The sequence below is a fragment of the Heliangelus exortis genome, chromosome 18, assembly GCF_036169615.1.
Source record: "Heliangelus exortis chromosome 18, bHelExo1.hap1, whole genome shotgun sequence".
Taxonomy (NCBI): Eukaryota; Metazoa; Chordata; class Aves; order Apodiformes; family Trochilidae; genus Heliangelus; species Heliangelus exortis.
This window is the reverse complement of record NC_092439.1, coordinates 7,535,634-7,560,931: the sequence shown is the minus strand read 5'-3', so window position 1 is coordinate 7,560,931 and position 25,298 is coordinate 7,535,634. Positions and strand designations below refer to the sequence as shown.

Below are 25,298 nucleotides of genomic sequence, written 5' to 3'. Positions count from 1 at the left end.
AACAAGATCCGAGTTTCTCTGGATATGCCAGATCTAAAGAAACACTAAAATAATCCATTATTTAGGAGGATTTTTATTCTCAAATTGTCCCAGCTGCAATACTAAATCAGGGTCTGAATATTTAGTGCTCAGCAAACTTGAGTATTTCAGATAAGGATTTTTTTCTGGAGATCTATGCATAGGGCTGCATACAGGATGTGGAAGGGTTGCTGTGTGATCATGGAGGAAGTCCAACTGACCTTTAGGTGCATTAATAATTCCTAATTTATGTGACAGAAGTACAGCAGCTCTAGGCAGTTATGAAAAACACCAAATCTTATGGTAAAGCCTAGGCACTATTACAAGAGCGATCACTTGAAAAATCATTAGATGTGAGCTTGGTTATCACACTTTTCAGCCAATGATCCTGATACTGACCACTGACCCTTCGGGCTATGAAGTGAAGCCTATAAAATGGCTCCTGGTAAACAGCCCCTCAGCACAAATTTTTAAAACCCACACAGGTTTGGGTTTTATTATGAGCACACTGTTTTTTTTATTTACACTGTAGTGAACATCTACACTAGCATACATTAGCACTGTTGTATTCCCTGCAGCACCAACTCAATAATCCCATGCACACAAGCATCCTGCAAAAAACATGTCCCAGAGGGGGTCAAGTGCACTCAAGTACGTACAACCAGGACGTGGCCAAAGAGAGTGGAGCAGCAAGGGTTACTGTTGAGAGCACCTACTCTCAGGGTAATGGCATGTAGATATATTGGGAGTTGAAGGTCAGCATGTCTTCAAAAGCTACAGTCACACTTTTGGGGTTCCTTTCAGAAGAGTTTCAAGTGAGAGAAAAAATTTGCTGTTTTTTAAATGATCATTCAGAGAGAGATTTACCTGACTCTGGTTCCCTGTTCTTGTGTGTAAAATACAAGTTTCCATTCTGCCGTAAAAGACCTGAAAACATTGTGTTTGTTAATGTGACATACGTTGAATAAAACTCCTTTCAGAAGGTCAAGTTTCCCACACTAAATTTAGTACTGAAAGCTAAGGTGGCAACTGAAAATGTGATTGCTATAAACCCACGCCTTGCAGAGCAACTCATAAATGGGACAAAGAATTTTTTCTCAGATTTTGCAGTTAAATATATAATATTATGTGGACCATAGCAATCGTGTGTTTTCAGTTGTTCCCTCCAAATCAGAACTTGCATAGTTGACTGTTTGGATTTTTCTTGGTGGAAGGGAAGGGTAACAAAACTTTAATATTTTAAATTGTAACAGTTTTTAGCAAAATAGAAAAGTCATCCTCCTAATTATCAAGTTACATCTCAGATTAGCTTCTCTTTTATGAATGCTCTATAAAAGACATGACATAAAAGTAAATGTTGTGGCATTAATACTAGCTGATCATTACTGCCATTCATGAATTGAACTGTGGTGTAGGAAATCTGAATCTAGGATGTGTTTGATGATTTAATGTTAATTATCTGCCAAGGTCTCCTGATATAAAAAACAGTTATTCATAACATAATGGTCACAGGAAACCCCATAAAACTTAATACCTACCTGTATACTTGATTCGTTTCCTACTGATAAATTAATTTAAATCAAACTGCATGTCACTTCAGTTTTGCATACTAGATTCTTGAGAGGGATCTAATCCAGTTGAAATAGGATACTGTAAACTCCTGACTTTAACTTGAATGAAATTTCCTAATTGCCTGCATGTCAAAAAACTATGTCTGAATGATTGTCCTGTTTGCCCCCTTCTTTTGAACAGTAATCTCGCCAGTCATCCATCCTTTCCAATCAGTATTCTTAATGACATTATCCAAAACAACACAGAGCATCAAAATTACGCTCCAAGGAGAGATCTGCTATTGACTGATGTAGAACAAATTTTAGGTTGTGAGATAGAGTCAAGCATAAGGTTCAGACACTGAAGTCTTGCTGAATGTTGTAACCAAGTCTCCAGACAGATTTGGCCTTATTGTTTTGAACTGACCACAGCACAGGACACATAAGGGACACGTGCACAAACTACAGGCAATAACACACATGCCTGCTCAGGACATTCTGCAGCTCCCTCAGTATCTGAAGGAGTCTCCTATCACTGCCAACATGATAGAAATATGTGCATAACAGCATAGATATTGCTATACACATACACTTTAAAGGAAACAAATAGAGGTTGTAGTACACGCAGTTTTTAAAAGACCTGGTATCAGGAGATTCATCACAAAACATTTTACCGTGAGCTGTGATCATGATCTCTTTGACCCTCCTGTACTGGCTTAGCAGTAGCGTTAGCTCCTCTATTCGACGGTCCTGCGGAAAGCATTAAATGAAATAAATAAATAATCTAAAAATCAGGGCAATACCATGCTTACAGAAAGTGGGTTATTCAGATCTTTACAGATACTCAAAACTCACTTCCATCTTACTATACAGAACGAGGACTGTTTTCTCACCTTTTCTTCATTCGCAGCCAATAATGATTCCATTCCTATCTTCAATCTTTGAACTTCCTGATCTAGAAATCACAGAACCACACATTTTTTAAAATAAGGAAAATATATACACTATATTTAGTGTAAACAATATAGGATTTGTGATACTCTCCCTATGTTCTGATGAGTAACCAGACCCATCAGTGGCAGGGCAAACACACTATATCTAACTTGGAGCTTTTCAAAAGCCAAGCTACTAAAAGAGCTGCACAACACAAGCATGTTGGTTTTGTTTGTAAAAGGCTACATGATAGTACCTTATACTCTAAAATTGAAGTAATAATAAAAAAATTAGGCTTATTTTGCATAAAATGAGAGTGTGTTTTGTCTTACACATTTAAGTGTAAATTACACAGTTGAATTATGATTGAAAGTTTATTATATTCCATCTGGGAAAACTATTCACCAGCTTATGAGAAGTAGTTCAAGGATATTCATGATACTTGGAAGTGAAAATTAACCAAAACTAGTTTGATATGTGGAAAACTTGTTAATTTGTGTTCATTTTTTTCTTAAAAGATTTAAAAATTAATAACTGAATTTAAACCAACATGAAAAGCTAATAGAGAATTGCCTCACACACTATTTAGTGTTACAAGATAGAGGTGATTCAGGTTATAGTCAAAACCAACTAAAATAAACTCTGAAAATTTATGAAGTTGCTAATTGTATCATCCAGACTTTGCTGAACCAAATCTTTCAGTTCTTCTCTATGGACTATTCCTAGCAAGTCCTCCAGTACCTGTAGGGGCCTGTATTAAATATAATCTAAACAATGGAGACAGGGCCTAAAATCATTTGTCTGCTGTAACTGCCACTTAAAGAATTAATATTTTGACATTAAAACAGGCCCAAAAGTCTGTGAAAACCAGGAGTGGCAGGCATCAAGGGTGAGTGAAGGAAAAAAACAATACTGCTAAAGTTCATCTTTAAAAAAAAAAAATCCTTTTACAACTAAGTGTTGAAAATACAATGTCATATCTAGACCACTGGAAAAATTTTAAATTATTTTTTATTGTAAAGATACTGAAAAATACACACCTTGTAATGAGTAAGTTTTAAAACATGTAGATGAACTTTGCAAATGTTTATCTTGCAAAAGAGAACACTTAGTAACACAAGACATGCACAGACACAGCCAAATGAAGAACTAAAGTCAGCAGGCAGTGCGCAAGCAATTGGAAGATTTTAAAAAAGCCATTAAAAAAAATAAACAAATCACAGTCCTACTAATTTCTCTTTATAAATATTAGACTTCAAAAAGAACTGGTGTCAAGGTATTTTTAAGTTCATTAGTGGAAACTTTACATACAATATTTATAACAACATAAAGTATGGAAACATTCTTACACTATTTTTTAAATTTAGTTTACTGATTAAAAAAAAAAAAAAGCGCCTCAATCCTTTCCCTCTAAACAAGGAGACTTTCAATTAAAGCCATCTTTCCAGATATTATATAGGTTTTACATAGGTACAAATAAAAAGAGGTGCAGCTTACATTCTGGATCTGTTAACCTTGACAATATCCTTTTGAAGTCCAACTGTCTGATTTGTGAACCCCTGATTTTTTTTTTTTCTGGAGTGAAATCTCACTAAACAGGGCAAGTAGCTGTCTGGCTGCTGCAAGCAATGAAAGCAATGTCTCATGTATATTACAGTTAGACAGCCAAGTCTAAAATATTGAATTATTCCTGCAGAATGCATTTGTGGTTTAATTTGTGTGAAAGGAACAGTGAGATAAAGCCAAAAGTGAATTACATAGCTTACGTTTTTCTCTTAGCCTTCTCCTATAAACTTCCTCTACGATGGTAAATGTAGAAAAAGCACAGATTAGGTAAATCTTGCAGTTTAACTAGAATATGCATTCTAGCATTCTTCAAATACATTTACATTATTTTCCAACTTTGAGAAAACCATCTAAAAATATGATACAGTAAATTGTTTTGCAGAAGATTATTACTGCTTCATACTGTTTCCAGTCAAAGAATCTGTGCAGGGTTTCATTCTTCTCTCACTGGAATCAAGGAAAGTTTCACCCATGTTCAACTTGAACAGAAACATATTACTAGAAGTTGAAAGTTACTGAGATCTTGATTTATTGTTGTACCACTATCTTTCCCTTGGAATATCATAAATTATTTAGGATTCTCATAGAAAATAAAAAAAATCGTTAGTAGAAGAGTTCCTCTACAAACACTGCTGTTAGACAAACTTATTTTCTGGTTAGACATGCAGTTCTCTACATGCACAAGCTCTGCATCAAGTGTATGTTAAGTCACTTATTTGGAATAAACAACAGTCAAAATAGTGTCTTCTAGAAAAGACACCTCTGCATTAATTTGAGTAAGGAGATTCTTGGTAAGCCCTGAGAAGGGTGCAGCACAGAATCTGGAAAGACAACATGGGCACTCTTTGAAAGCATTAGTTAACACCCATGAAAGAAGTTAGTGCTGCTAAGCTGAGGCACTGAAGTCAACTGCACAGCAGCAATATAGCAGAAAAAGATCACCAGTACAATACTGTTCATGGTCCAGCAATTGACCAAAGCTCCAGGGAGTCAGTATTTAAGAGAACTGTGACATGACTGGTTGAGACCAAAGGCTGGAAAACCTGGTTTATTTGTCATTGATCTGTATCAACAGTGCAGATTTTAAGCAGAAACCTGCACTGTCATAGAACAGCCCAGGCTGGACCTCAAAACACTATCTTGTCCAAGCTTTCATGGGAGAGGGAGCCTAAACAAGATATAGGCCTGAAGAAAGCGAAGACTCTTTTTCAGAACAGTTGATCATTTAAACATTATGCTTGGCTACTACTGTGACAATTATTTTTTTTCTTAAAAAGTGGAAACTACAAATTTTTAAAAGAAATTTTGATGGTATAAACAAAAATTGCATTCCCACTGAACTACTATGGCCCTTTCAAATTATATTTAAAAAATTTAAAAAGTCAGTAGGAAAACTTTCTGTACCCTTAGGATGCTTACTGTCATTTGCACTGCCTCTAAGTTAGGACAGAATTCCACACATTAAAGGACACAAAATGAATCTGCATCATTTTTCCTCCCAAAATAAATTCTATAAGTCCATTCTTCAGTCTCCTTGTATTGCTGTGAATACTGAGTCAAGCTGCTACAAAAGTGAAGCAGAGTTTGGATTTTTGTTTGAATTCCCCTCCTCTTACCTCTTTCTGCTACTTCACTATGTGATGAGGTCCTAGACAGCTGACTTTGTAAGCGTTCTATTTCTGCATCTTTTAGAGCTAATTGCTCTTGAAGCTGGGCTATCTCAGCCTGAAAGAGAGTACAAAAAATTCAGAACAATATCACCGATTCTCTGTGATTCTTTTCCATGAGCTAGGAGACTTCAAAACATAACAGCTGGATTGATGTCCTGTTCCCAACTCAGGACATTTCATAGATGCTGTAAGAACCTTACAGATTTTATGGTGTTACTATCCTACTCCTTTTACAGAAGCTCAATTTTCCCAATGTAATTAGTTCTCAGAGAAAACAGACATAAAGAAAAGAAAAATTTTTTAAGGATTCATGTAGGTAAATAAAATTCTGGAAAGCTCTCAGTGTTGGTCATATAATATTGACTATTACAGGGCAACTCCTGGGTTTTGCATGAAGACCATTAAAAGATGCCAATGTTTCTTTTTATCCTACTTACTAATTATTAACCTGTGACACTATTAATGCTGAGTTCTCTTCCCAGCATCATAACAAAACTGTTATGCTTCACATCAGATACTACAGAAAATAGGCTAAAACCAGAGCATGGGTTGGAAAGCAACCACATTTAGGCCATAAAATACCAGTACTTCATTTACATTTACTGCAATTTTAGACTGGGACAGGATATCACACATTAAAGACCTCAACTATAACGGGGGAAGAAAAATTCTGTGATTATCCATCTTGAATTACAGCGACTTTCATCTCTTTATTCTTAATTTAAGAAATTATTCTTTATTTATTTATTCTATTTTTATTTACAGAAAAACTGTCAGAGGCATACTTTAGGCTTCATTAGAATTTGAAGCACTGATGTATCCCTCAGTAAAAGCATATGAAAACCCCTTGTGCTTAAAGAAAAAAAAGTATTAAAAAGGAAAAACAAAAAAACCTACTAATGGGACCAATTCCTCAAAATACTAAAATAAAGCAGGAAAAAAAAAATGCAAAACACCACATAATATTATCCAAACAGGGAAGAACATGCACTAATTGCACCAAGAAGCAAGCAAGATCATTACTCTGCATGATATTCCATATAGAATAGTAGAATCTGCCTTATTGCATCTCTGAAGGGCTTCTTCACTTCCCAGTGATTAATACCCTTTTTATATCCAGCCATGGAAACATTCCAATTTCTCATCCAAGAAGCTGAAGCAACAGGAAGACAAAAGCTGCTGCAGACCTCTCAGTACCAGATTTGCCTCCCCTGGTCTATTTGATCTCATAGCTTTTTTAAATGCCCTCTTTTCCTTTAATGTCTCATTTCTGTCATCTCTACAATTATTTTTTCTCTCCCTCTCTTTCCCTCTACGTTTATTCCTTTCTAATCTTGCATCTTCTCTACTCTTAGGGAAGTATTACTCCCTAATACTTCTTATTTTCATCCTGCTCCTACACTTTCCATAATCTTATCTGTCTTGGCAGCTGGCCACACACTGCTAGAGAAAATATTTTCCCAACAATTCTTCTTTTCCACCATGTCAGAGAAAACATTTTCATGGATACAAGATCTATTATCTTAATAGTAAAAAAAGAAATTATAGCAATATTTTAATATTCATCTAAAAATTATCAGAAGAAAGCTATTATTTGTATTAGCATTTCTAGCTGTCATTTCTGGATCAAGCTGTCAAGTAGTAAAAACAAAACTCATTTTGAGTTGGTTTTCCAAGATCCAACTGCAACTCCAAATAAAAATCAGTCATCAGCATGAACAGGGGTTATAGTTCTACACAAATTAAAGGAGATGTGATGATAGCACAAAAGTATACTTCAACAGGAAAAAACAGTAAGGTGATTTTTAATCTAGGGGGAAAGGGCAAAAAATTCAAACCAGAAATAAAGTGCAACTATTTAACAATGGGAGTGTTAAACTAGAAAAAATAATTACAGAGGAAAATTATGAAATGTTTTAAATGTCAGCTTTATCCAGATTATGATCCAACAGCTTTCCAGGATTTAAGGTCAGCAGGAGGGTAAGGCAGCTATGCACTTCTGATATACACAAAGTCAAAGCAGATGATCTAATAGTGTATTTTAGGCTTAATGCCTATTAAAATTAATTTCCATAGCAAGTGAACACCCGACCAGCTTTACATGTGTCTTCAGTCTGGAAAGCTTACTCCACAGAGGCTTGTCTCCACTACAGAAATAAAAGACAGGAAACCTTCAAAGAGGCCTTTGCTCAGAACAAGTTACAAAAAGGTAGAAGACTGTAAACTGCAGGGAGGGAGCAAAAGACACACAAAAAAACTTGAACAAAAACACTTACTCCAAGGATGGTTGAAGTAAATATGACTTTATAGTAGGTCCTGGCACAAGGCAATTTTAAGAATAGTAAATATTAATGAGAGGTGGAGTATATCCCTTCCCAGCTGAAATAAGTCTGTCATTAGTACATGCCAAGTATTCTGCTTACTTTAGTAGCTTTTAATTTCCACTCGTATTGATTTCTTTCATTTTCCAGCTCTTCAACTTTAATTTTGAGGTGTCTAAGTTCCTGTAGCAAACCCTGCAAGGGAAGAATAGTACCTAAAAGTATTATTCAAGTAGATATTAATTTTCCATAGTCTTGCATTAAAAGGTCATGCATAAGCCACACAGCAGTGAACACTGAAACACCACATTAAAAACCATGACCTAGCCTAAGAAGACATTAACATACAATCAAATATGACTACAGACATTTCCTCACCAAAAAGTTTGTCAGGCACTGGACCAGACTTCTCAGGGAAGTGGTTCAATCACCATCCCTGGTGTAGATGTGGTATTTAGGGACATAGTTTAGTGGTGGGCTTAGATGTGTTAGGTTAATGGTTGGATTTGAGGATCTTAAAGGTCCTTTCCAACCTAAATAATTCTATGTTTGCAAGCTGAGTTGATGCAGCCTCTGCCAAAGTTCTCTTAGATTTCCCTTCTCCCTTTCCTTGATAGAACCACATCTTATTGTTCATTCTAAAGGACAACATTATTAAATCCTTGATGGAATTATGATGAGAACAAATGTCTTAAAATTAACTGAGGAATGAAAAACTTGGAAGTATAACCCAATTTTGGAATATATAGTCTATACAGAAAGCCACCATACTGTATCTTGGATTAATATTTATTTTTAATGACTCCCAGATGTAACTCAGATTTATTTCTCCAATATACAGACTGTACTGTAGCCTAATAGCTCGCTAATCAGTTCTAGACAGAGGCAGGCTGAGAAACAATAGGCATCATACCCAAGGGTTCATTGTACAAAAATAACTCATGAGAAAAATCACTGAAAAACTATAATGTACACATTTTATTTACAAAATTAGTTCTGTGGATCCAGATTTTAACCAAAGAGATAAAACAACTAAACTGACTTGAAAGCAAATACTAAAATAAACATTTTCAGGCATATCAATATCATTCAATAAAATGTAAGCACTTTATGCAAAGTAGCTTTTTTTTTTTTTTTGAAATGTAACATAGTTTGGATCAAATACAACTACAATCTGTCATGTAAATTAAAAATTGCTTTTCTGGTAGCTGCTGATGTCAGAACAAAGAAAGGTGTGTTGCATTTGCCGTTTTAATGGTAAGAACATTAATTGTATTATGTCTCTTCATTCACTTTAACACTATCATCAGAAAAAGAAAACATAGCTTTTAGATAGTCTTACCTGGAACTATATTTGTGTTAGGCTTTTAAGATATTCAGGAATTAATGATCTATTTTGAGAGGATTTGCTAGGGTGCACCATCATGCACAGCTACTCAGACATTATCGTGAGGAAAATTAGCAAACTACCAAACCATGCTAGCATGCTGCATATCAAATTGACAGACTCAGCTAAGGAAAAAAAAAAAAGCCTAAATAATAAAGTCCAAAACCTAACAACCAAACCACAATCCACACCAGCACGAAAAACCTAAAAGTACAAATAAAATCCCAAACCTGAAAGAAGTGATCAGATCTTACAAGATATCTGTGTTTTAGTACACAGACATCAACAGTGACCAAAATATGTCCCCACTAATCAGGGGTAGGGTGTTTTTTTTTTTTTTTTTTTTTTTCTGATTTTAATGACCACTTCACTCTTTGCTAATGAAAGCCATAAATATTAATGCAAATAATTCACAACATAGCTCTGGTTAGAGGAATTTAGTTTCCACAAGAGAAGAGGGAATACACAGACTTCTGCTAAGGTGTACTTCTCGTACTTCAGACTGAGAGCAATTCTTCAGGCTGACAGTCTCTACCACTGATCTTGGACTAGATTGAGGACCATTAGGTGTCAAGTCTGATTTCCTATCTTGAGACTTTCTTTCCTGGATTCTACTATTGATTTCCAGCTGCAGTTTACACATCTGCTCCTGTAGCTCACTGATCAGGTTGACTACTGACTGAAAACATGGGAAGAAAGAGAAAAAAAAAAAAAGGTGAGAAAAATTATGCGAAGAAGGTATTTCTACAGTTGTGGCACAAAGAAATACATGAAGCACATCAAAAGCAAACTAAGAAAAGTGCTTCCCTTCTGATGAAATATATGCAAATGGATATAAACCTGGAACACTGCGCAAATAGAACAGCATCTATATTCCAGACTAATTCATTCTTTGAATCCTTATGTGAAGACCACAATTGAGCCCCTCATTTTCAGAAACTTATCCAGTCACATGAAGACAAATAGAGGGAAAATTGGAACATATTCAAATGCTTGTTCGTAGGCACATTTTTTCTCAAATAGACTTGATTACACTCATTTACACAGCCAAATCATCTACTAGGAAGAAAATGCTAAGTGCTCAGTTTGGCCTTTCACATTTTATACACAGAATAGACATATTACACACAATCAGGATCACAATATGTGATGCTCATCCTCTTTCATCCAATAATGTGCACATAAATGAGGATTAGTCTTGTCTATAACAAAAAATTTAGAAAGGGTACTGGGCCCTGGCACAGCAATGCTGCAATATCCAGTCTTTCATATGCTGACATGCTTTGCCAGGGTTGCACAGGTAAGAAAAGCCTCCTTCAGTATCAGCTCCCCTAGGTGAAACCATATCCTCCCTGTGTTCAGTGGCTGCATTAGCCACTTTGCAACATGACAGGACACTGGTGAGGAAAATGCTCTCTTAGCTAACTCATCCTCTTACTAGAGTGCTGCAAAGCAGAACACCTGTACTTACACTTTAGATCCTATACACCATCCTTCCATCTTCCATGCTTTGATTCTTTTTCACTGTCATGTCCACAATCAGATACCTCACTGAGAAGTACCAGGAGACTGGAATCATCACCACACACACATCCACCTCCCTTTCTTTACTTAAGGCACATGGGCTTTAGTCTGTGTTTGTCATTGACAGAAAACACTGCTAACCAATGAGGTTCTGAAGGACCAATGCTCAAACAAGATGCACAGACTTTTGAGCACAAACTGACAGCACAAACAGAAAATTATTCCTGCAGTGTCCTGATGGTGACAGAGGGTCTTTTGCTTATGTTCAGGTAGAGCAGGCATCTGGGCTGCCATTAATCCCTTACTAATGCTTCTGATTCATATGTTGATGCCTCAAAACAACACATTTGCAAACTTTCCAAGGGTTCTCAGGTAAGACAAAAGCTACACAAAGTTCTTCAGGTTTTTTAGAAACATTCACAGCTTCACTGTCCACTTACAAGCAGCTATTCTCCCAGGCCCTGTGTTACACATATAAATAAATGGCACTTTAACTTAGCATGTGCTTTTGAAGAGAGAGAAACAAGTGGAATGACACTGTGAAATGAATACCTTTGAGAGGAGGTTAGAGATGCTTCACATACTCTTTGCTGCTAACTAAAACCAAAACTAAACCACAGCTGCACAGGATAAAGTGAAGCAAATCTGACACATTCAAACTTGCTCATATTTAGGAAGGATATCTTCATTTGTTTTGTTTCCCCCAGCCAGAGAAATAGTTCTGCAGATAAATTCTATGCCACTGTAAACAGCTGCTATGAAATATGCAGACACAAAGTTAGAGTACAGAGCAAATATGTTTTTGTTGAATTATTCTGCAATGCCACATTTAATTTTAGATTTTTTTAGAACCTGTTATTATATTTAGGAATTGCAGGGTCAGCTATGAAGTATAATTAAGAGACTGTTTAAAATGGTTTAACTGCTGGATGCTTCTAACACACGCACTAGGGTGAAAACTGAGGACTATTGCTTCTGATGGTAGCAAATCTATAATGTCACTGTTCTGCTCACCCCTATCCTAAACTCATTGTTGAACGCAGCAACTGGCCAGCTACAGTCTGTAAGAAAGTCTCTGCCCATAGCTTTGTTCCACTTAGGTAAAAATACTAATTGCAGTTTCATTTGAGACATTACACATTGTAAAAGCCTGTTGTAGTAACCACAACCTTTAGAGATACAATTACAGGGAAATTAATTTAATTCAGTCACTGTCGAGTTTGGAGAACTCTCACTTGAAGCAATTAGATTGGCACAACCCAGCTGTCTGTGCACAGACCCAAAGGTAGCCCCTTGGTCTTTATTTACTAGAAAGATGTAGTAGGGCAGTGGAAGAAAGCAGTTCAGGAAGGCACTGAAAGATATTACCAAATTTAAGCAACAGTTTTAGTGCAATAGTGTAAATAAATATTAATAATTTTCCCTCTGATGTTGAAATGATGTCTGTATAGAAAATAAGTAAAATTTAAGGTAAATGGAGATGAATTAGGGTTAAAGCATTAGAATTCAAGCAAGCATCTAGTTTGACTGAAAACACCTCCATTTATCTTGAATAACTGAATCAATGGTTATTCAACTAATTTTCAAAATGGCTTGATGAGCAAACCAAAGCTGTTTAATTCCCACAGCATTACTTACACCACCAGTTTTCCTCGCTACATACACCCAGGTTTACAACTTGCAGCAGGCCAGAAATCTGATCACATCATGGGGGAGTTAATAATTCAGGGCATACTTAACACAACGATTCTCAGCTTTTCCATCAGATTAGAATCCTTTTCCATCTCAGTGGGAATGTTTCCTATCACTTAGCAATACAACAAAGGCTCCCAGGCCAATAAAGCTCAACTTTTCCATCTAAGGGGGCCACACACCTTGTTGCAGTGGTAGAAGAATTTCACATGTTGTAGCCTCACCCTCACCACAGGACCAGACCTACTGAGTACTTAAAGGCCCTGTCAATGCAAGTGCACTCAAAGGTTTTGGTGCTTTCCAGGAGTCAGGATGACTGAGCATGTCCTGCAGTAATTCGTGGTGCCTTGGCCTGGTACTGAACATGCAATGCAGAGTGCTGAAGGCCTCTCAGGAGGGTGGCTGCTGGGAGCAGGCAGCCATCTGCAACAGTCAGGCACTGCACAGACCTGTTTCAGGTAGCACAACACTGCTTAGGCCTTCTGTTCACAAGACCCTGACAATTATGGGTGAAAGAGCACGAGGAGGCCACAGATGGTAAAAACAGCAGCTGGTGCCTCTCTGGCTTGCAACCTTTGCCAGAAATTGCTCTCTTCAAGCTATCTTCTGATCTCTAAAGAAAACTTCAGAGGATAACTAAGTCAAGAAACAAACACACCCCAAACATATTATGTCACTGCAGGTAAATTACTTATGCATAGTTATCAAATATTCCAGTAGCAATGTTATAGAGAGCAGTTTTTTAACTATGCTTGGATTTCAAATTCTCCTAAGTCAATGTGAATCAGTCTTTTCAGTCAGCCACATATAAATTTTGGATCTAGTATTCCTTCCTTGGCAGGTAATCTCCCGCTAGTTGGTCCCCTTACAGGACAACACATGGCATTTTGTATGAATTACTGTCTTCCATAATTACTTTCCTTCCCAGCTCCCACCTGCTGCTCACTACCATGAAATGGTTGTTGTCCATATGATTTGACATTTCATACTCTCTTTGGTAACCAATATGGTAAAAAGCAAAGCTTCTTTCATGTCCAGAACTCTCCACATCTGAAAGGGAGTAAGGATTTCTTCCATTGCATGCAATTTTTTGCACTATTTATTATGAAACCACGATGGGAAAGGCTCACTTGAGGAGTATGCCCTGCCCCTTACCTCTCTCTCCCTAGTGCTATGAATGCATTAACAGCACCAAGGGTCTCTTCATCTAAGTGTAGCATTCCTCAAACTACTGAGCAGACTGTCTGCCATATAAACAAGGAAATAGGGGAGCTCTGGTAGGCATCACATGATAATGCCAGTCCAGTGCCTGTGAAAAGGGTTAAGTGAATGCCAGTTGCAAATATGCCTCTGGAAGGGACTTCGTGTCTTGATTAAAGCCCAACAGCAAACTTTGAAGTATAATGAGAGGGGGGAAAAGAAACCACATCCCAAAACCACATAATCATACTCCTCAATGAATTTACAAGACCAATGATATGGTCTGTGCTGTAAGCAGGGAAAATCCTACTGCGTGCTGATTTAAGCTCAAAAGCTCAGGTGTATGTCAAGTGAACTACAGACATACAATAGAAACAAAAAGAAAACAAGCTAATGAAAGAAACTCACCTCAGCTTTGTTCTGTTTCTCTTCATATTCACTCTGTTCCTTTTCCATACCAACCAGCTTAATCTTCAGGTCTGAAACTTCAGCCATTAGATCTAATTTCTGAGTCTCTAGTGATGTCCGACTTAGCAACTCCTGAAAGCAAAAAGAATATTTTCTCCAGTTATTTATTTGAATGCTGACAGAATGCCACGTGATTTACTGGCAGACCCATAGAAAAATCTCTACCACAGCGTTTAATGTTTTCGATACAAAAGCAAAATGATTCTCTTTTGAAAAGTCATACTTGCTACTGCTTTAAAATAAAAAAAAATTTTAAAAAGCACCATTTAATTGCTGTAAGCGTTTACTGCAACCAGCAAAACTAATGAAAAAAATGAATAATAGAATGATTTGGCCTAACCATTTACTGCAACCAGCAAAACTACTGAAAAAAAAAATAATAGAATGATTTGGCCTAGCCAAAACAGTATATCAAAGACAAGCAACATTTCTACGTTCATGAGACTGTCACTAGGAAGTTTACACAATGTAGCACCTTTTAACTTCTGAAGGGGACGCTCTGGAGGGAGCAACCCAGAATGAGAACTGGGATGCCCCAACTGAATGTAGAAGGCAATGTCTAAACTCAGAAACAGTGCAAACAAGAAGCAATTAGCCATGGCATTTGCCTTTGTGCCCAAAGTTTGTTTTTCAGATTGCAGAAAAAGGCAGACTTATATGATTCAGGTTGAAAAGATTCAATATTCACACCTTTATTGTATCTTTCAGTTTCAAGTAAGCGAAAGAAAAAAAAAATCTTCCGAATTTTAAGTGTGATATATGTACAAAATGCTTCTGTTGGCTTCCATTTGCAAAGAGAAACCATTCAGGAGCTTAAGCCTAACTGAAAAATCAATACCTAACTTTTCAAGTGCCTAAATTAATTTTTGGGAAAAAATAGTTGAAAATTTTAATCGTAGTTTGTAGCTCTCATTGGTGTTTTGATCACATGAAAGGCACTGAGGAATCACAGCAGTTGCTTTGAACTAGATGGAAGTGACTTAGCTGAAACTCCCATACTTATTCTGGATCTGTGCTGATTTTACTGAATAACCAGGAACTGCCCTGTCCATCACCTTTTTCTCACATCTTCCTCCTCCAGAGACTGTAGAGTATATGTTGCAGACCATGGCTTGGAGCCAAGGAAGCCACAGCAGTTATTTCTTAAATTATACAGTTAAAGTTCATTTGAAACCTAAATCTGCTTTACATGTAAATTCCTTTAGTCTGGTGGGGAATGCTGCCCAAATTAAAAATAGTAAACGTGCATCTGCATTGCAACACCAATTATCTAAGCCACCCACTATTCCTAGTGCCATGCCTCTTCCAGCTGCCATGGACAATCATATTTGGGTATGGATGGGAAAATAAACAGAAATGTAGCCTCTTGGTTTGGTTTTTTTCTCTGCATGAAATAAATCAAGCACTAAGTAGGAAAAGATAGTTCACTGACTTTTTTACTGAGACAATGTAAGATCCAGTCACCCAATGAAATCCCAGTAGTAGCTGCTTTCTACAAAGCTATTACAAATAACATGTATAATTAAATATAAATAACTCCTCTATCATCCAGAAAAGCAATAATTCACACAAGTTCCAGAAGCATCTTCCAGTTCAGACTGGAACAAGCTCTATACAGATGCTGACATCACAGTCTTTTGCAGATTAAGGCAGCTATAAATGAGAACTTTGATAGGAAATCAGGCCACTGTACATCAAAAAGGCCAGCAGGATGAGGTGGCTTTGGCCACACTGGCAGACTCTACTGTTGAATGAAACAACAGTTCAGATTTTTTTTTTTTTTTTTTTTTTTTTTACACTAGCATAGTGTTCCATGATACAACAGGAAGATTTCTTAATAAGGCAAGGAGACATGGCAGCCCTCTAGAGACTTTTAACAGAAGAGCCTTTGAGTGCACCATCCGCCTTTATTCCTTTTCCTACAAGACTCCCAGACAGCACATAATGCAGTGGGGGGTAATACCTCACTACACTCATTCCACATTCGGTGGAGCCATGTGAACACTAAGGTGCTACCTGCCTACCTGCTGTGAGTGTGAAGGCAGCTGACCCCTTTTTTTTTTTTTTTTTTTTTTTTTAAAATCAACTTAAAATTTTAGTTTGCTCTGAAGCCAGAGAATCAGATCCTCAGCTAGTGTAAGTTGGCATAAAACTCTTGCCTTAAAATAGAAAAATAGCTAAGTATCCCTTGTTTGTTTTCAATGGAGCTACAGTGATTTAAAACAGCTGACATTTTCTCTTGCATCTAGAGTCTAACTTTTGCTTTGAAAGAAAGTGCCCTTTAAAATAAATGTCCCCTCTTGAAATGGTAACATCTGGAAGCAATTATTTTCATCTGCAAGCAGATGCTCACAGTGAACAGCTCATTAAGAATGTGACCCATTTTGTTACAGAGAAATTATAGTGTATTTCAGTGGTATGATGCAATTTGAATTCAGCCAGAATAAATATGTAATTGTAAGAAAAGAAAATACAAATTTATTTTATGGGCTTTAAAGCAAAAAAAGATAATATTAGACAGACAAAATGGTAATTTGGCCTCTAGCAGCTTTAGAGGATCTTAAAGATCTGAAATATAGAAGTACAACATATAGGGAATCTTATTTATGAATAAGATACTCAATTTTAATTTTAAAAATGTACTATAATTTATTTTATCAAAGTTAGTTTTTTCTTAAAATTAACTTTTAACTTTAATATTAAGGAAAAAAACTGCTTTACATTACAAGAGAATAATTACAAACATGGTCATGCAGAAGCTACAATATGGATGTACCAGACAAATCAATGACCAGCATATTACTTCCAAACACCGTTCTATTTTTAAAATTCACACTGTGTACTTTTAAAATATTTCATCATGCTTTTCAATATTCCCCATGAAACTGAAACACTTGCTGTATATCTCACTTTCATATTTTGTTGTCTTGGAAGTACATAATTCTTATAAAGCCACTTAAAAAATTTAACATGATAGAAAATAGCTTAGAAGGAAGACACAGCACTCTTCTGGGCTGTCAGCTGCAAGCACAGAAATTCCAGGACATTGAACACCCCACAAAACAGAAAAAACAATCATCCTGTACTGTGAGTGAGAAACGGTAAGCAAGATTTTAGTCAAGCAGAGAAAAAAAAAAAAAAGCCTAAAGATCCAACATTGCACTTGTGCACTGTACATAATTCAACACAAAAAAAGTTCATACTTTTCACCCTTATTACAATAGTTGAGAGAGACAGACAGACCGACCAAGCTACCTACCTGGTAAGCAAAGTTCAGCAAGAATCACTGTTAATGAGGACTGTACTTTTCAAGTGCTCTGTGTCAGCTGTGGTAGAAATAAGATATTTGCTTAACTGAAAACACAGCTGAGAGCAATGTACATGTGTAATCACCATGAAATGGTGCAAGTCAGTAGCGCAGAGTGAATTACAGCCCTTCAACTCATCATTTGCCCATTATATAGTTAAGCAACAGAAAGGACAAAACTTCCCATTGCCCTGCCAATTTGAACAGCCCTTTGCATACGCCTGATGAGCAGATCCGTGCCTACCTTAACCGTAAAATAACAAAGCAGAGTAATGCTCACCTGTGTGGATAAGCTGCACAAAGTGAAAGCACACTCTGAAAACCTTACCCCTCAAAATCAGAGCAGCACAGAGCATGCTTCAAAAATCTGAAACACTAAGCTAGCTGCTGGCAAGAAGTTACTGCATGCTATAAACAAGTGCTGAAATTCATCTACGATCAGATAACTCAGGCAATTGAAAGCTGGAGGAATGATCCCTGCCAGCCAACAAAGTTCCTGAGAAGCAAACACATACATACCAGATTCATACTCTGCAACCAAGATAGAATTCTGGCTCCCCTGAGTATAAGACAACTGCAAAACCAGAACAGGTACACACTAACTGCACTGGATTCAAGTTCCTACTCTCATACAGCTCCTCCCTGCATTCTTTTAATCTACTGTCTTTTAGAAGATTCTCCACTGTGCCTCACAAAGGGCACTGTCAGGCACTTTCCCCTGCTCCTTGCACCCAGGAAGAAGTTGGTCATAAAGTGACGTGAGAAACAGAAATTCATTCCTGTTTGCATACAAGTCTTTCCATTTCTATGAATATTTTTAAGACAGGAGAAATCTTAAAGCCAAGTGCTTTGTACTTTGCAAAAGAATTTACTCGATAGAAGGAAGACACAATCACGTGTTAAGTGGTGCAACTATCTGAGGAGTTCCCTGGATTGTTTCTTGCTATTATGTGTCAGAAATAGGACAGGGAAGGTGGGAACACATTGTCAGACTGTATCTAGGGTTTGGTACAGGGCTGGTACAGACCAACATTGCTACACAGAGCAGCATTTTGACTGGCAAAGCAATCTGTGTGCTGTTATCCTTTATGCTATGGAGCTTCAGTGGGAATTGGTGTCTGTTAAATAAATCAAATGCAGCAGGAAACAAACTAACTATTCTTATGGAATTACCATAACAAACACATTTAAAAGAACTCTGTAGGTGAATATGTGCAGAAAATTCACTTTTCAAACTGACTTAAACTCAGCCATCCAGACTGAGCTGCAGAGATTCCATACCACCAATTTGTTTACATTATGCATGGCTGGTACTTGATATTATGGCAAAATTTAGGCTACATCATAGAGCAGAAGCTACTTTTCCTTTCCACTTCTCTTCTAAAGTAGTTGATAGCAAGTTGATAGTTCACCAAAGCTAACGTAGCAGATGTTCAAGACCCTTTTTTCTCTTCAAAAAATATTTCTTTCTTAAAATTGACTGGAAGAGTACTTAGAAATGCCACAAATTAACTTAGAACAAGACATATAAACACCATTCTATAAAATTATCTGAAATTTTACATTTTAAAGCAGCTGATACTCTGCAAATGGACTGTCACAATGTAAATTGTTTTCACAGGGTAATCCTGGAAGATTCTTCTATTGTTATTTCAAGACATTCATTACAGTGTTCTAAGGGGCAAGGCAGGCAACTATTCAGAGGCTGGCATTTCCCTGTTTTTTACACATCCTATGCCAAGCCAGAGATACCACTGGAAGGCAATTCAATGAGACCCAACTGGCATCTTTCTCCCAGTCATGCTCCAGAAAATGTTCTCCTAATATTTACTATGAAAGATGACCAGGGAAATGTGTTTCTTAGCCCAAACTAGAACCATACTTAATGACTGATTTAAAATTTTGCCATTGACTTTCTTGAGTTTTCAAAAGATCTTGATTAGAGTCTGTAGTGGAACAAATATCCTTACAAAAGCAAATAGGGAGTTTGGCACCATAAGTATCACATCTCATGAAAACACACATTCATTCTCTTTAACCGTGAACACCAGGGCATTTCTGCATCTATTTCACCATATTTTCTCATTTCTGAAATGGTGCTGAGCCCTCTATTCTTTGGTTGTAGTTTCATAAGCAGACAGGTCAAATGCACAGCTCACCATTGCCCTTATGCCATGCTTCAACCATTTCTGTGACCTGTTTCAAACCACTCAACCAGCAGAAGAAGTCTCCACTTCTTTTTAAACACCACTTTGTTGTTCTCACTGAGGAAAAAGTTCAGTCCATGTAAGGTTCAGTATGAAGTAAGTTGCAGAAGCACAATGATGAAAAGAGAAGGAAGACTTTTCCTTTTGTAACAGTAACCTTTAGATTGGTCCAACTCATTTCTGGAAAGTTCTTTCTTGGACTAAGGGATATTGCAATGTCCTTAGACTGATAAAGAATCACAATTTTCTGCAAAGCAGCAGCAGTTTCTCTTGTTATTATTTTGCATTCAAAATGTCCACCCTAGATGCTGAACAGCCATTTTATGTAATTTGTATAAAGCTCACTTTACCTGTTATTTCAAAAGTGTTTCCATGATGACTTTATAGCAGGGCTCAAAACAACCGTGCATAAGTTGTAAGCCAGAAGGATTTTAGCCAGTAACCCCACCCCAACAAAGTGGACAAGTCTCTACTAGCATAGATTCAGCAAAAACTATTTTGCAGGGTACATTACATACCTTTTCTGCTGTGGAACTACCAAATGTCATAACTATATTTAATACAGTTTTGGATTTTTGCTTTGGTGGTAGTATTTTGGACACAGAAGTAATTAAGAATAACTTTTCTTATCCTTCCCCAAATTAAAAAGACAGAGCTTATCCTGGACCTACTAAATAGTTTTGACTGGAAAAACTCAGTGACCACACTAGTATCTTTCTGCTCTTTGCTAAGCATCGTGAGCACTTATAAGGACACTGGAAACTGCTAGCTTAGAAGATCTGAAGTTAACTCTCCCCAAAACCTGACTGATCCATCAGTCTACTGAAGCCCCAGAGGCCAGATACTCAACTCTACTTAACTCTAGTTTTGACAAATTAGCTGCAAGGAGACCTGCAGGCCACATAACTTACATGAACATCGTAATCACCACATTATCAGATCATTCTCTTCTCCCCAAAGCCCAATTCTCTCCCTATAGAGGATAATATTTTCAACAAGAGGAACTGAGAGAAGAACCTTTAAAATAAATTATAGACAAATAGGACCCTCTGCTGAGCCATAATAAATGTGTAATTTCTCTGATTTGAGATTTTGAGATATGTAACTCCAGTTTCTATATTTCATTGTCTACTGGGGAATGTAGTCCACGTGAGAAAGACACCACAACTACAATTCTCTCATCATCCTCTAGTATTTCACTCAATTTGCTCTTCATACTTATTTCACAAAACTAAAGTGTTAGCTCAATGTAATTTTTTTCTCATTCCATTGAGACAATAGATTCGAATATTTCAGTTTCACACTGAATTTATTTTAAAATTTTAGTCCAGCTATTTAAAGTACATCACCCATAATTAAAATACGAAGTGTATGTGCTTGTGTATGTATCTGCCTCTGTGCAAAGTTCAAATGGACAAACCATTAGGATTGAAATGAAACACAAATCTTTACCAAGTTGTGGCCTAGGTAATTTTTTTTTCTCTTAAAAAACCCTAAACAAGTGGCAAAAACCACCAAAGCTGAGCTATCATATATGCTATAAACACAAGAGATCAGTCACTTACAAATTTAGAAATCAACAAGCAGGCATGTCAGTATTTCTGTAAGCTAAGTTCAAATGCAAGATCTTGCATTTGTTCTGCTCCCTCAATATATAACATGAAAGAGCAAAAATTAAATCACATAACCTGAAAATGTCAATTGAAATGAAGAAAAATATGTCTTTATATGCTGTCTGTCTTTCAAAAATAAGGTGAAAGTTCCTTAATTAAGCAAAAATGGTTATGGAATGAAACTTGATACAGTAATTCGTTTCAACTTCCTACCTGTTCAGCTTCAAAGCCATATGAAAACAGAAGATATTTAAATAAAACTTAATTCTATAACTCCTACATATCAGATAGATTTAACCTGTCTAACCAGTTACTCAACTACGTCCAAATTTAGTTCATCAGCACAGGACAAATAAGACACAATAGTTTCATTTTACTCCACGTACAGTATTATGCAACCAGCAATTAAAACATTTCTGCAAGAGGAAAACGAAGAAACATTTATTGGAAAAAAAAATAGAAAGAAAAAGAAAGAAAATAAGTGTGAAGCAGCAAGAGAATAATAAAAGAGGGATTTTTTTTTTTTTCTCCCCATTTTATCTTGTTGCCAACAGCACTCTCACATGCAGACAAGCTGACCACGTATTTTCACCCCTCTACTGGGGAAGATTATGCAAGAAACTTTCCAATCCAGCTTTTTACCTGCTGAAGCATTTCTTCTGTAGCATTCAGTTTCAGCTGATGCCCCTCAAGACAGATTTCTAAGTCCCGGATTTTCTCTCCTTGAGCTTCCACCTGGTCTGTAAGAACACTCACCTGTAATTTGAGAAGAGAAGCACAATGCTACTGAACTGACTGTAAATAAGTTTCAATTACCTTATACAATTAACATTGAAATGTACATTTTAACAGCAAGTTCTGTTTTAAATTGCTCAATGGTTTAAAATTGTTGTGTACTGCAACAACCTGCTCTATAAGGATAGACAATTTTTCAGTCTTACCAAGGTTTTGCTTCAACCCTACCCTGTAACCCTCCTCATTTCTAGAAGCAATAGAGGATTACCTATAGGTAACTCAAGTCACTTAATGCAGAAGTGTGAAAAATTTAAAAGCACCAAGCAAGAACACAGGATACTAAAAATATTGTTAGTCGTTTTGGATCATTCATTGAGATTTCAGGTTCCATTGGCATTTCATTCTCTAAAACAGATAAACAATAAAACTGTTAATTCAGAAACCCACCAATCACTTCACTTCTTTAAAGAACAGAAAAACAGCTTACCTATCAATAAGGAATTCTGAAATTATAAAGAATGCAATGAGTAAAAGACATGTTTTAGCAGTAGTAGCAAAGTACTATTCCAAGAAAAATTCCCAGGCTTTGCAAGCCAAAACATGAAAGCAAAAAAAGTGAGATACAGATCATGAATCCCAGGAAAAGAAACAATAAGCAATACTGGTAAAGAACTGTGGGAATGGTGGTACAGATCAGTGAACATGTAGTAAGAAAATTAGCAAGTTAGCAGCCTAACTTGAAGCTTGCAAAGCTAAAAGAACTACATTCAGGGTAACATTAGAAAGATGTGAAAAAATCCCAAAAGGTAATTCCTATGGTAAGCATCATATACACTCTGAATGTTAATTTTTCATATTTACTTACATAAAAGCCTTGCTTATACTAGAAAAATCTTATCTCAAAGAAAAAAACAAAAAACAAAAAACAAAACACCTTAGGTATTTAAACTCCAGCTTGAATTAAATGCTTTAAGACAAACTTATCTATGCTCTCACATCCAACCCTGCCAACACCTTTATTAAAAAGGATTAAAAAGGGGACAGAAAAAAAGAAAAGAAGGAAAGCCCATTATGTGGAAGTGAAGCCTTTACAATGTATCCATACAGCTTTTCTAAAACCCAGTGAAAGAAAAACTGAGTTCACTTCAGGGAAGCTGCAGAGGGAGTGACTGGGAGATCGTATTTGTTTTACCTGCAAACATAATGACAAGCATGTTTGGGTATGGAACATAGCTTTTTTTTCTATTTTATTTTTATGCCTTTAAAGTACTTGGCTCTAAGGCTGAGTACACATGAATGCAACACCAGAGATGAGAGGAAGGAGTGGGTGGAGGCAGATGGCAAGGGGACACATCCAAGTTGGGGAAGGGGGAGAAGCTCCCCACAAGGAAGCCTGTTGCTTATTGACTTCTGTGTTTTTCTCCCATAAAATGAATGATGTCACAAAAAACCCCACAACTAACCCTGTTAGGTCAGAAAGCAAGAAGAAACAAACTGAATCCTCTTCTTCAGTCTGATGCATATTCCAGAGAATGAAAACAAGCTCTACTTAAAGGGTCAGGTTAGTTTCCAGCTAGCATTGTAACCTGTAAAGAAACCTCTCTATGCTAAGTGACCTGCAAAGGAATGCAGTAAAGTCGTGGCAGCTTGAGAAGCATGTGCTGGATGTTCCAGTAGTTAGGCTGAGATTCACATTAGACACTTTGAGCTCATATTTTCCCCTCTCTTCAGGAACACATCTGCCAGACTCTTCAGGGACTTAGTAGACTGCACAGAGAATATAACCCCAGTGTATGCAAGGCTGTCAAACCCATCTTGCCTTAGCTGTGCAATACCCTCAAAACTCAGCCCACAGCATAATTCCCTTAAATATCTATTAAAGTGAGGCATATAGAACAATTGCCTAAAAATCAAGTGGTATAAAGGTTTAAAACATCTTTGTGGGAAAAAAACCCAAACTCCAAATCAAACATCTAAAGAAGTACATTAGCTCCTGTGCACAGGCACTGAGCTTTAAGAAGGTATGTCAGATGCTGAAGCATTTCTGGCTTCCACTCCCAACTGCACAGTTGAAGCAGGTTTCCAGGTGCACTGCTCAACACAGTCTTGGGGCACAGAGATACTTGGGGCACTACCTGAGCCCACTACAAGGTGCTTTTTCTACTGCTTCTTCTACAGCCAGTCTGATGCAAGACTGGAATGCTCCCAAAATCATTCCCTGAAGGTTACAGCTATGGACCACTGTCACTGGCAAAATGCAGTATGAGCTACAGAGTAAAGGTGCTCTGTTTCCCATCACTTCATGCCAATGATCACACTCAGAAGCCAGGTTTGCACCACCAGTATCCCTCAGGCCAGTGTAACCTCAGCATGGGTCTCACCTATATTCTTCAAATTCAACTGCCTAAACAGAATATGCAGAACTGGCATAAGCCGTGTTCTAACCCAAGCTGCATCTTGGCATCTTTTTCTTGTTGCTGTTGATGGTCATTTATCTGACTGAGGTTTTCATCTATCTTATTAGCCTGGGGTTTTTAGAGTTCTGTGACAACATTGTGCAGTGGGATAGGAAAATACATCAATATTGACTAAGCCTCTGGATTTGATGAGATAAAAGGCATAGAGAGAGACAACTTCTACATCTGATTTTACTGCAATCCTTTTGAGAAAAACTCTAGGCAGGTCTCCAAACCACATCACAAAACTCCTTCTTTGTGAGTCTGGCTGGATAGAATCTATGGGTACCTATTTGTGTGAATAAAGAAAGATCAGCAGAAAAAGGACAAGAGAAATTCATACTAAGTGGGAGCCTGGAACAGTCTTCAGGAACTTGCAAACACTAGAAACCAGTGGTTTTGTTAAATCCACAAAAACTGATACACCAAAATTCTACCAAATCTGTACAAGCCCACCAGTACATAGGACTAATCAACAACCAGCTGTATGCCACGAACCACTTTCAAGATTACAGTGGTTACTACAGGCAGACAAAGATTGCAGGACTATACAAACATGTGAAAAACAAAGGTGGCCTTCAGGAACAAAGCCACAGGTACATCATACAACCTTCTGCTTCTGAGTAAACAACTGGGTTTGGCTTCCTAATT

General features: G+C 37.0%; 1 protein-coding gene across 23 annotated transcripts in view; it reads right to left on the bottom strand.

Annotated features, from left to right (window-relative positions):
- PPFIBP2 (PPFIA binding protein 2) overlaps window positions 1–25,298 on the bottom strand; it is a 90,926-nt gene that overhangs the window by 18,796 nt on the left and 46,832 nt on the right. For 11 of the 23 annotated variants that reach the window (XM_071762062.1, XM_071762064.1, XM_071762060.1 and 8 more), the window contains 9 exons: window positions 22,099–22,212; window positions 14,270–14,401; window positions 9,942–10,124; window positions 8,161–8,253; window positions 5,684–5,792; window positions 4,268–4,300; window positions 2,462–2,523; window positions 2,243–2,318; window positions 886–945 (listed from right to left, as the gene is read on the bottom strand). In XM_071762062.1, coding sequence (XP_071618163.1) covers window positions 886–945; window positions 2,243–2,318; window positions 2,462–2,523; window positions 4,268–4,300; window positions 5,684–5,792; window positions 8,161–8,253; window positions 9,942–10,124; window positions 14,270–14,401; window positions 22,099–22,212 — 862 coding nt within the window. Of the gene's footprint in view, window positions 1–885; window positions 946–2,242; window positions 2,319–2,461; window positions 2,524–4,267; window positions 4,301–5,683; window positions 5,793–8,160; window positions 8,254–9,941; window positions 10,125–14,269; window positions 14,402–17,588; window positions 17,678–17,916; window positions 18,007–18,155; window positions 18,237–22,098; window positions 22,213–25,298 lie in introns of those variants that run through there. The other 12 variants (XM_071762077.1, XM_071762073.1, XM_071762078.1 and 9 more) reach the window with 8 other exon arrangements.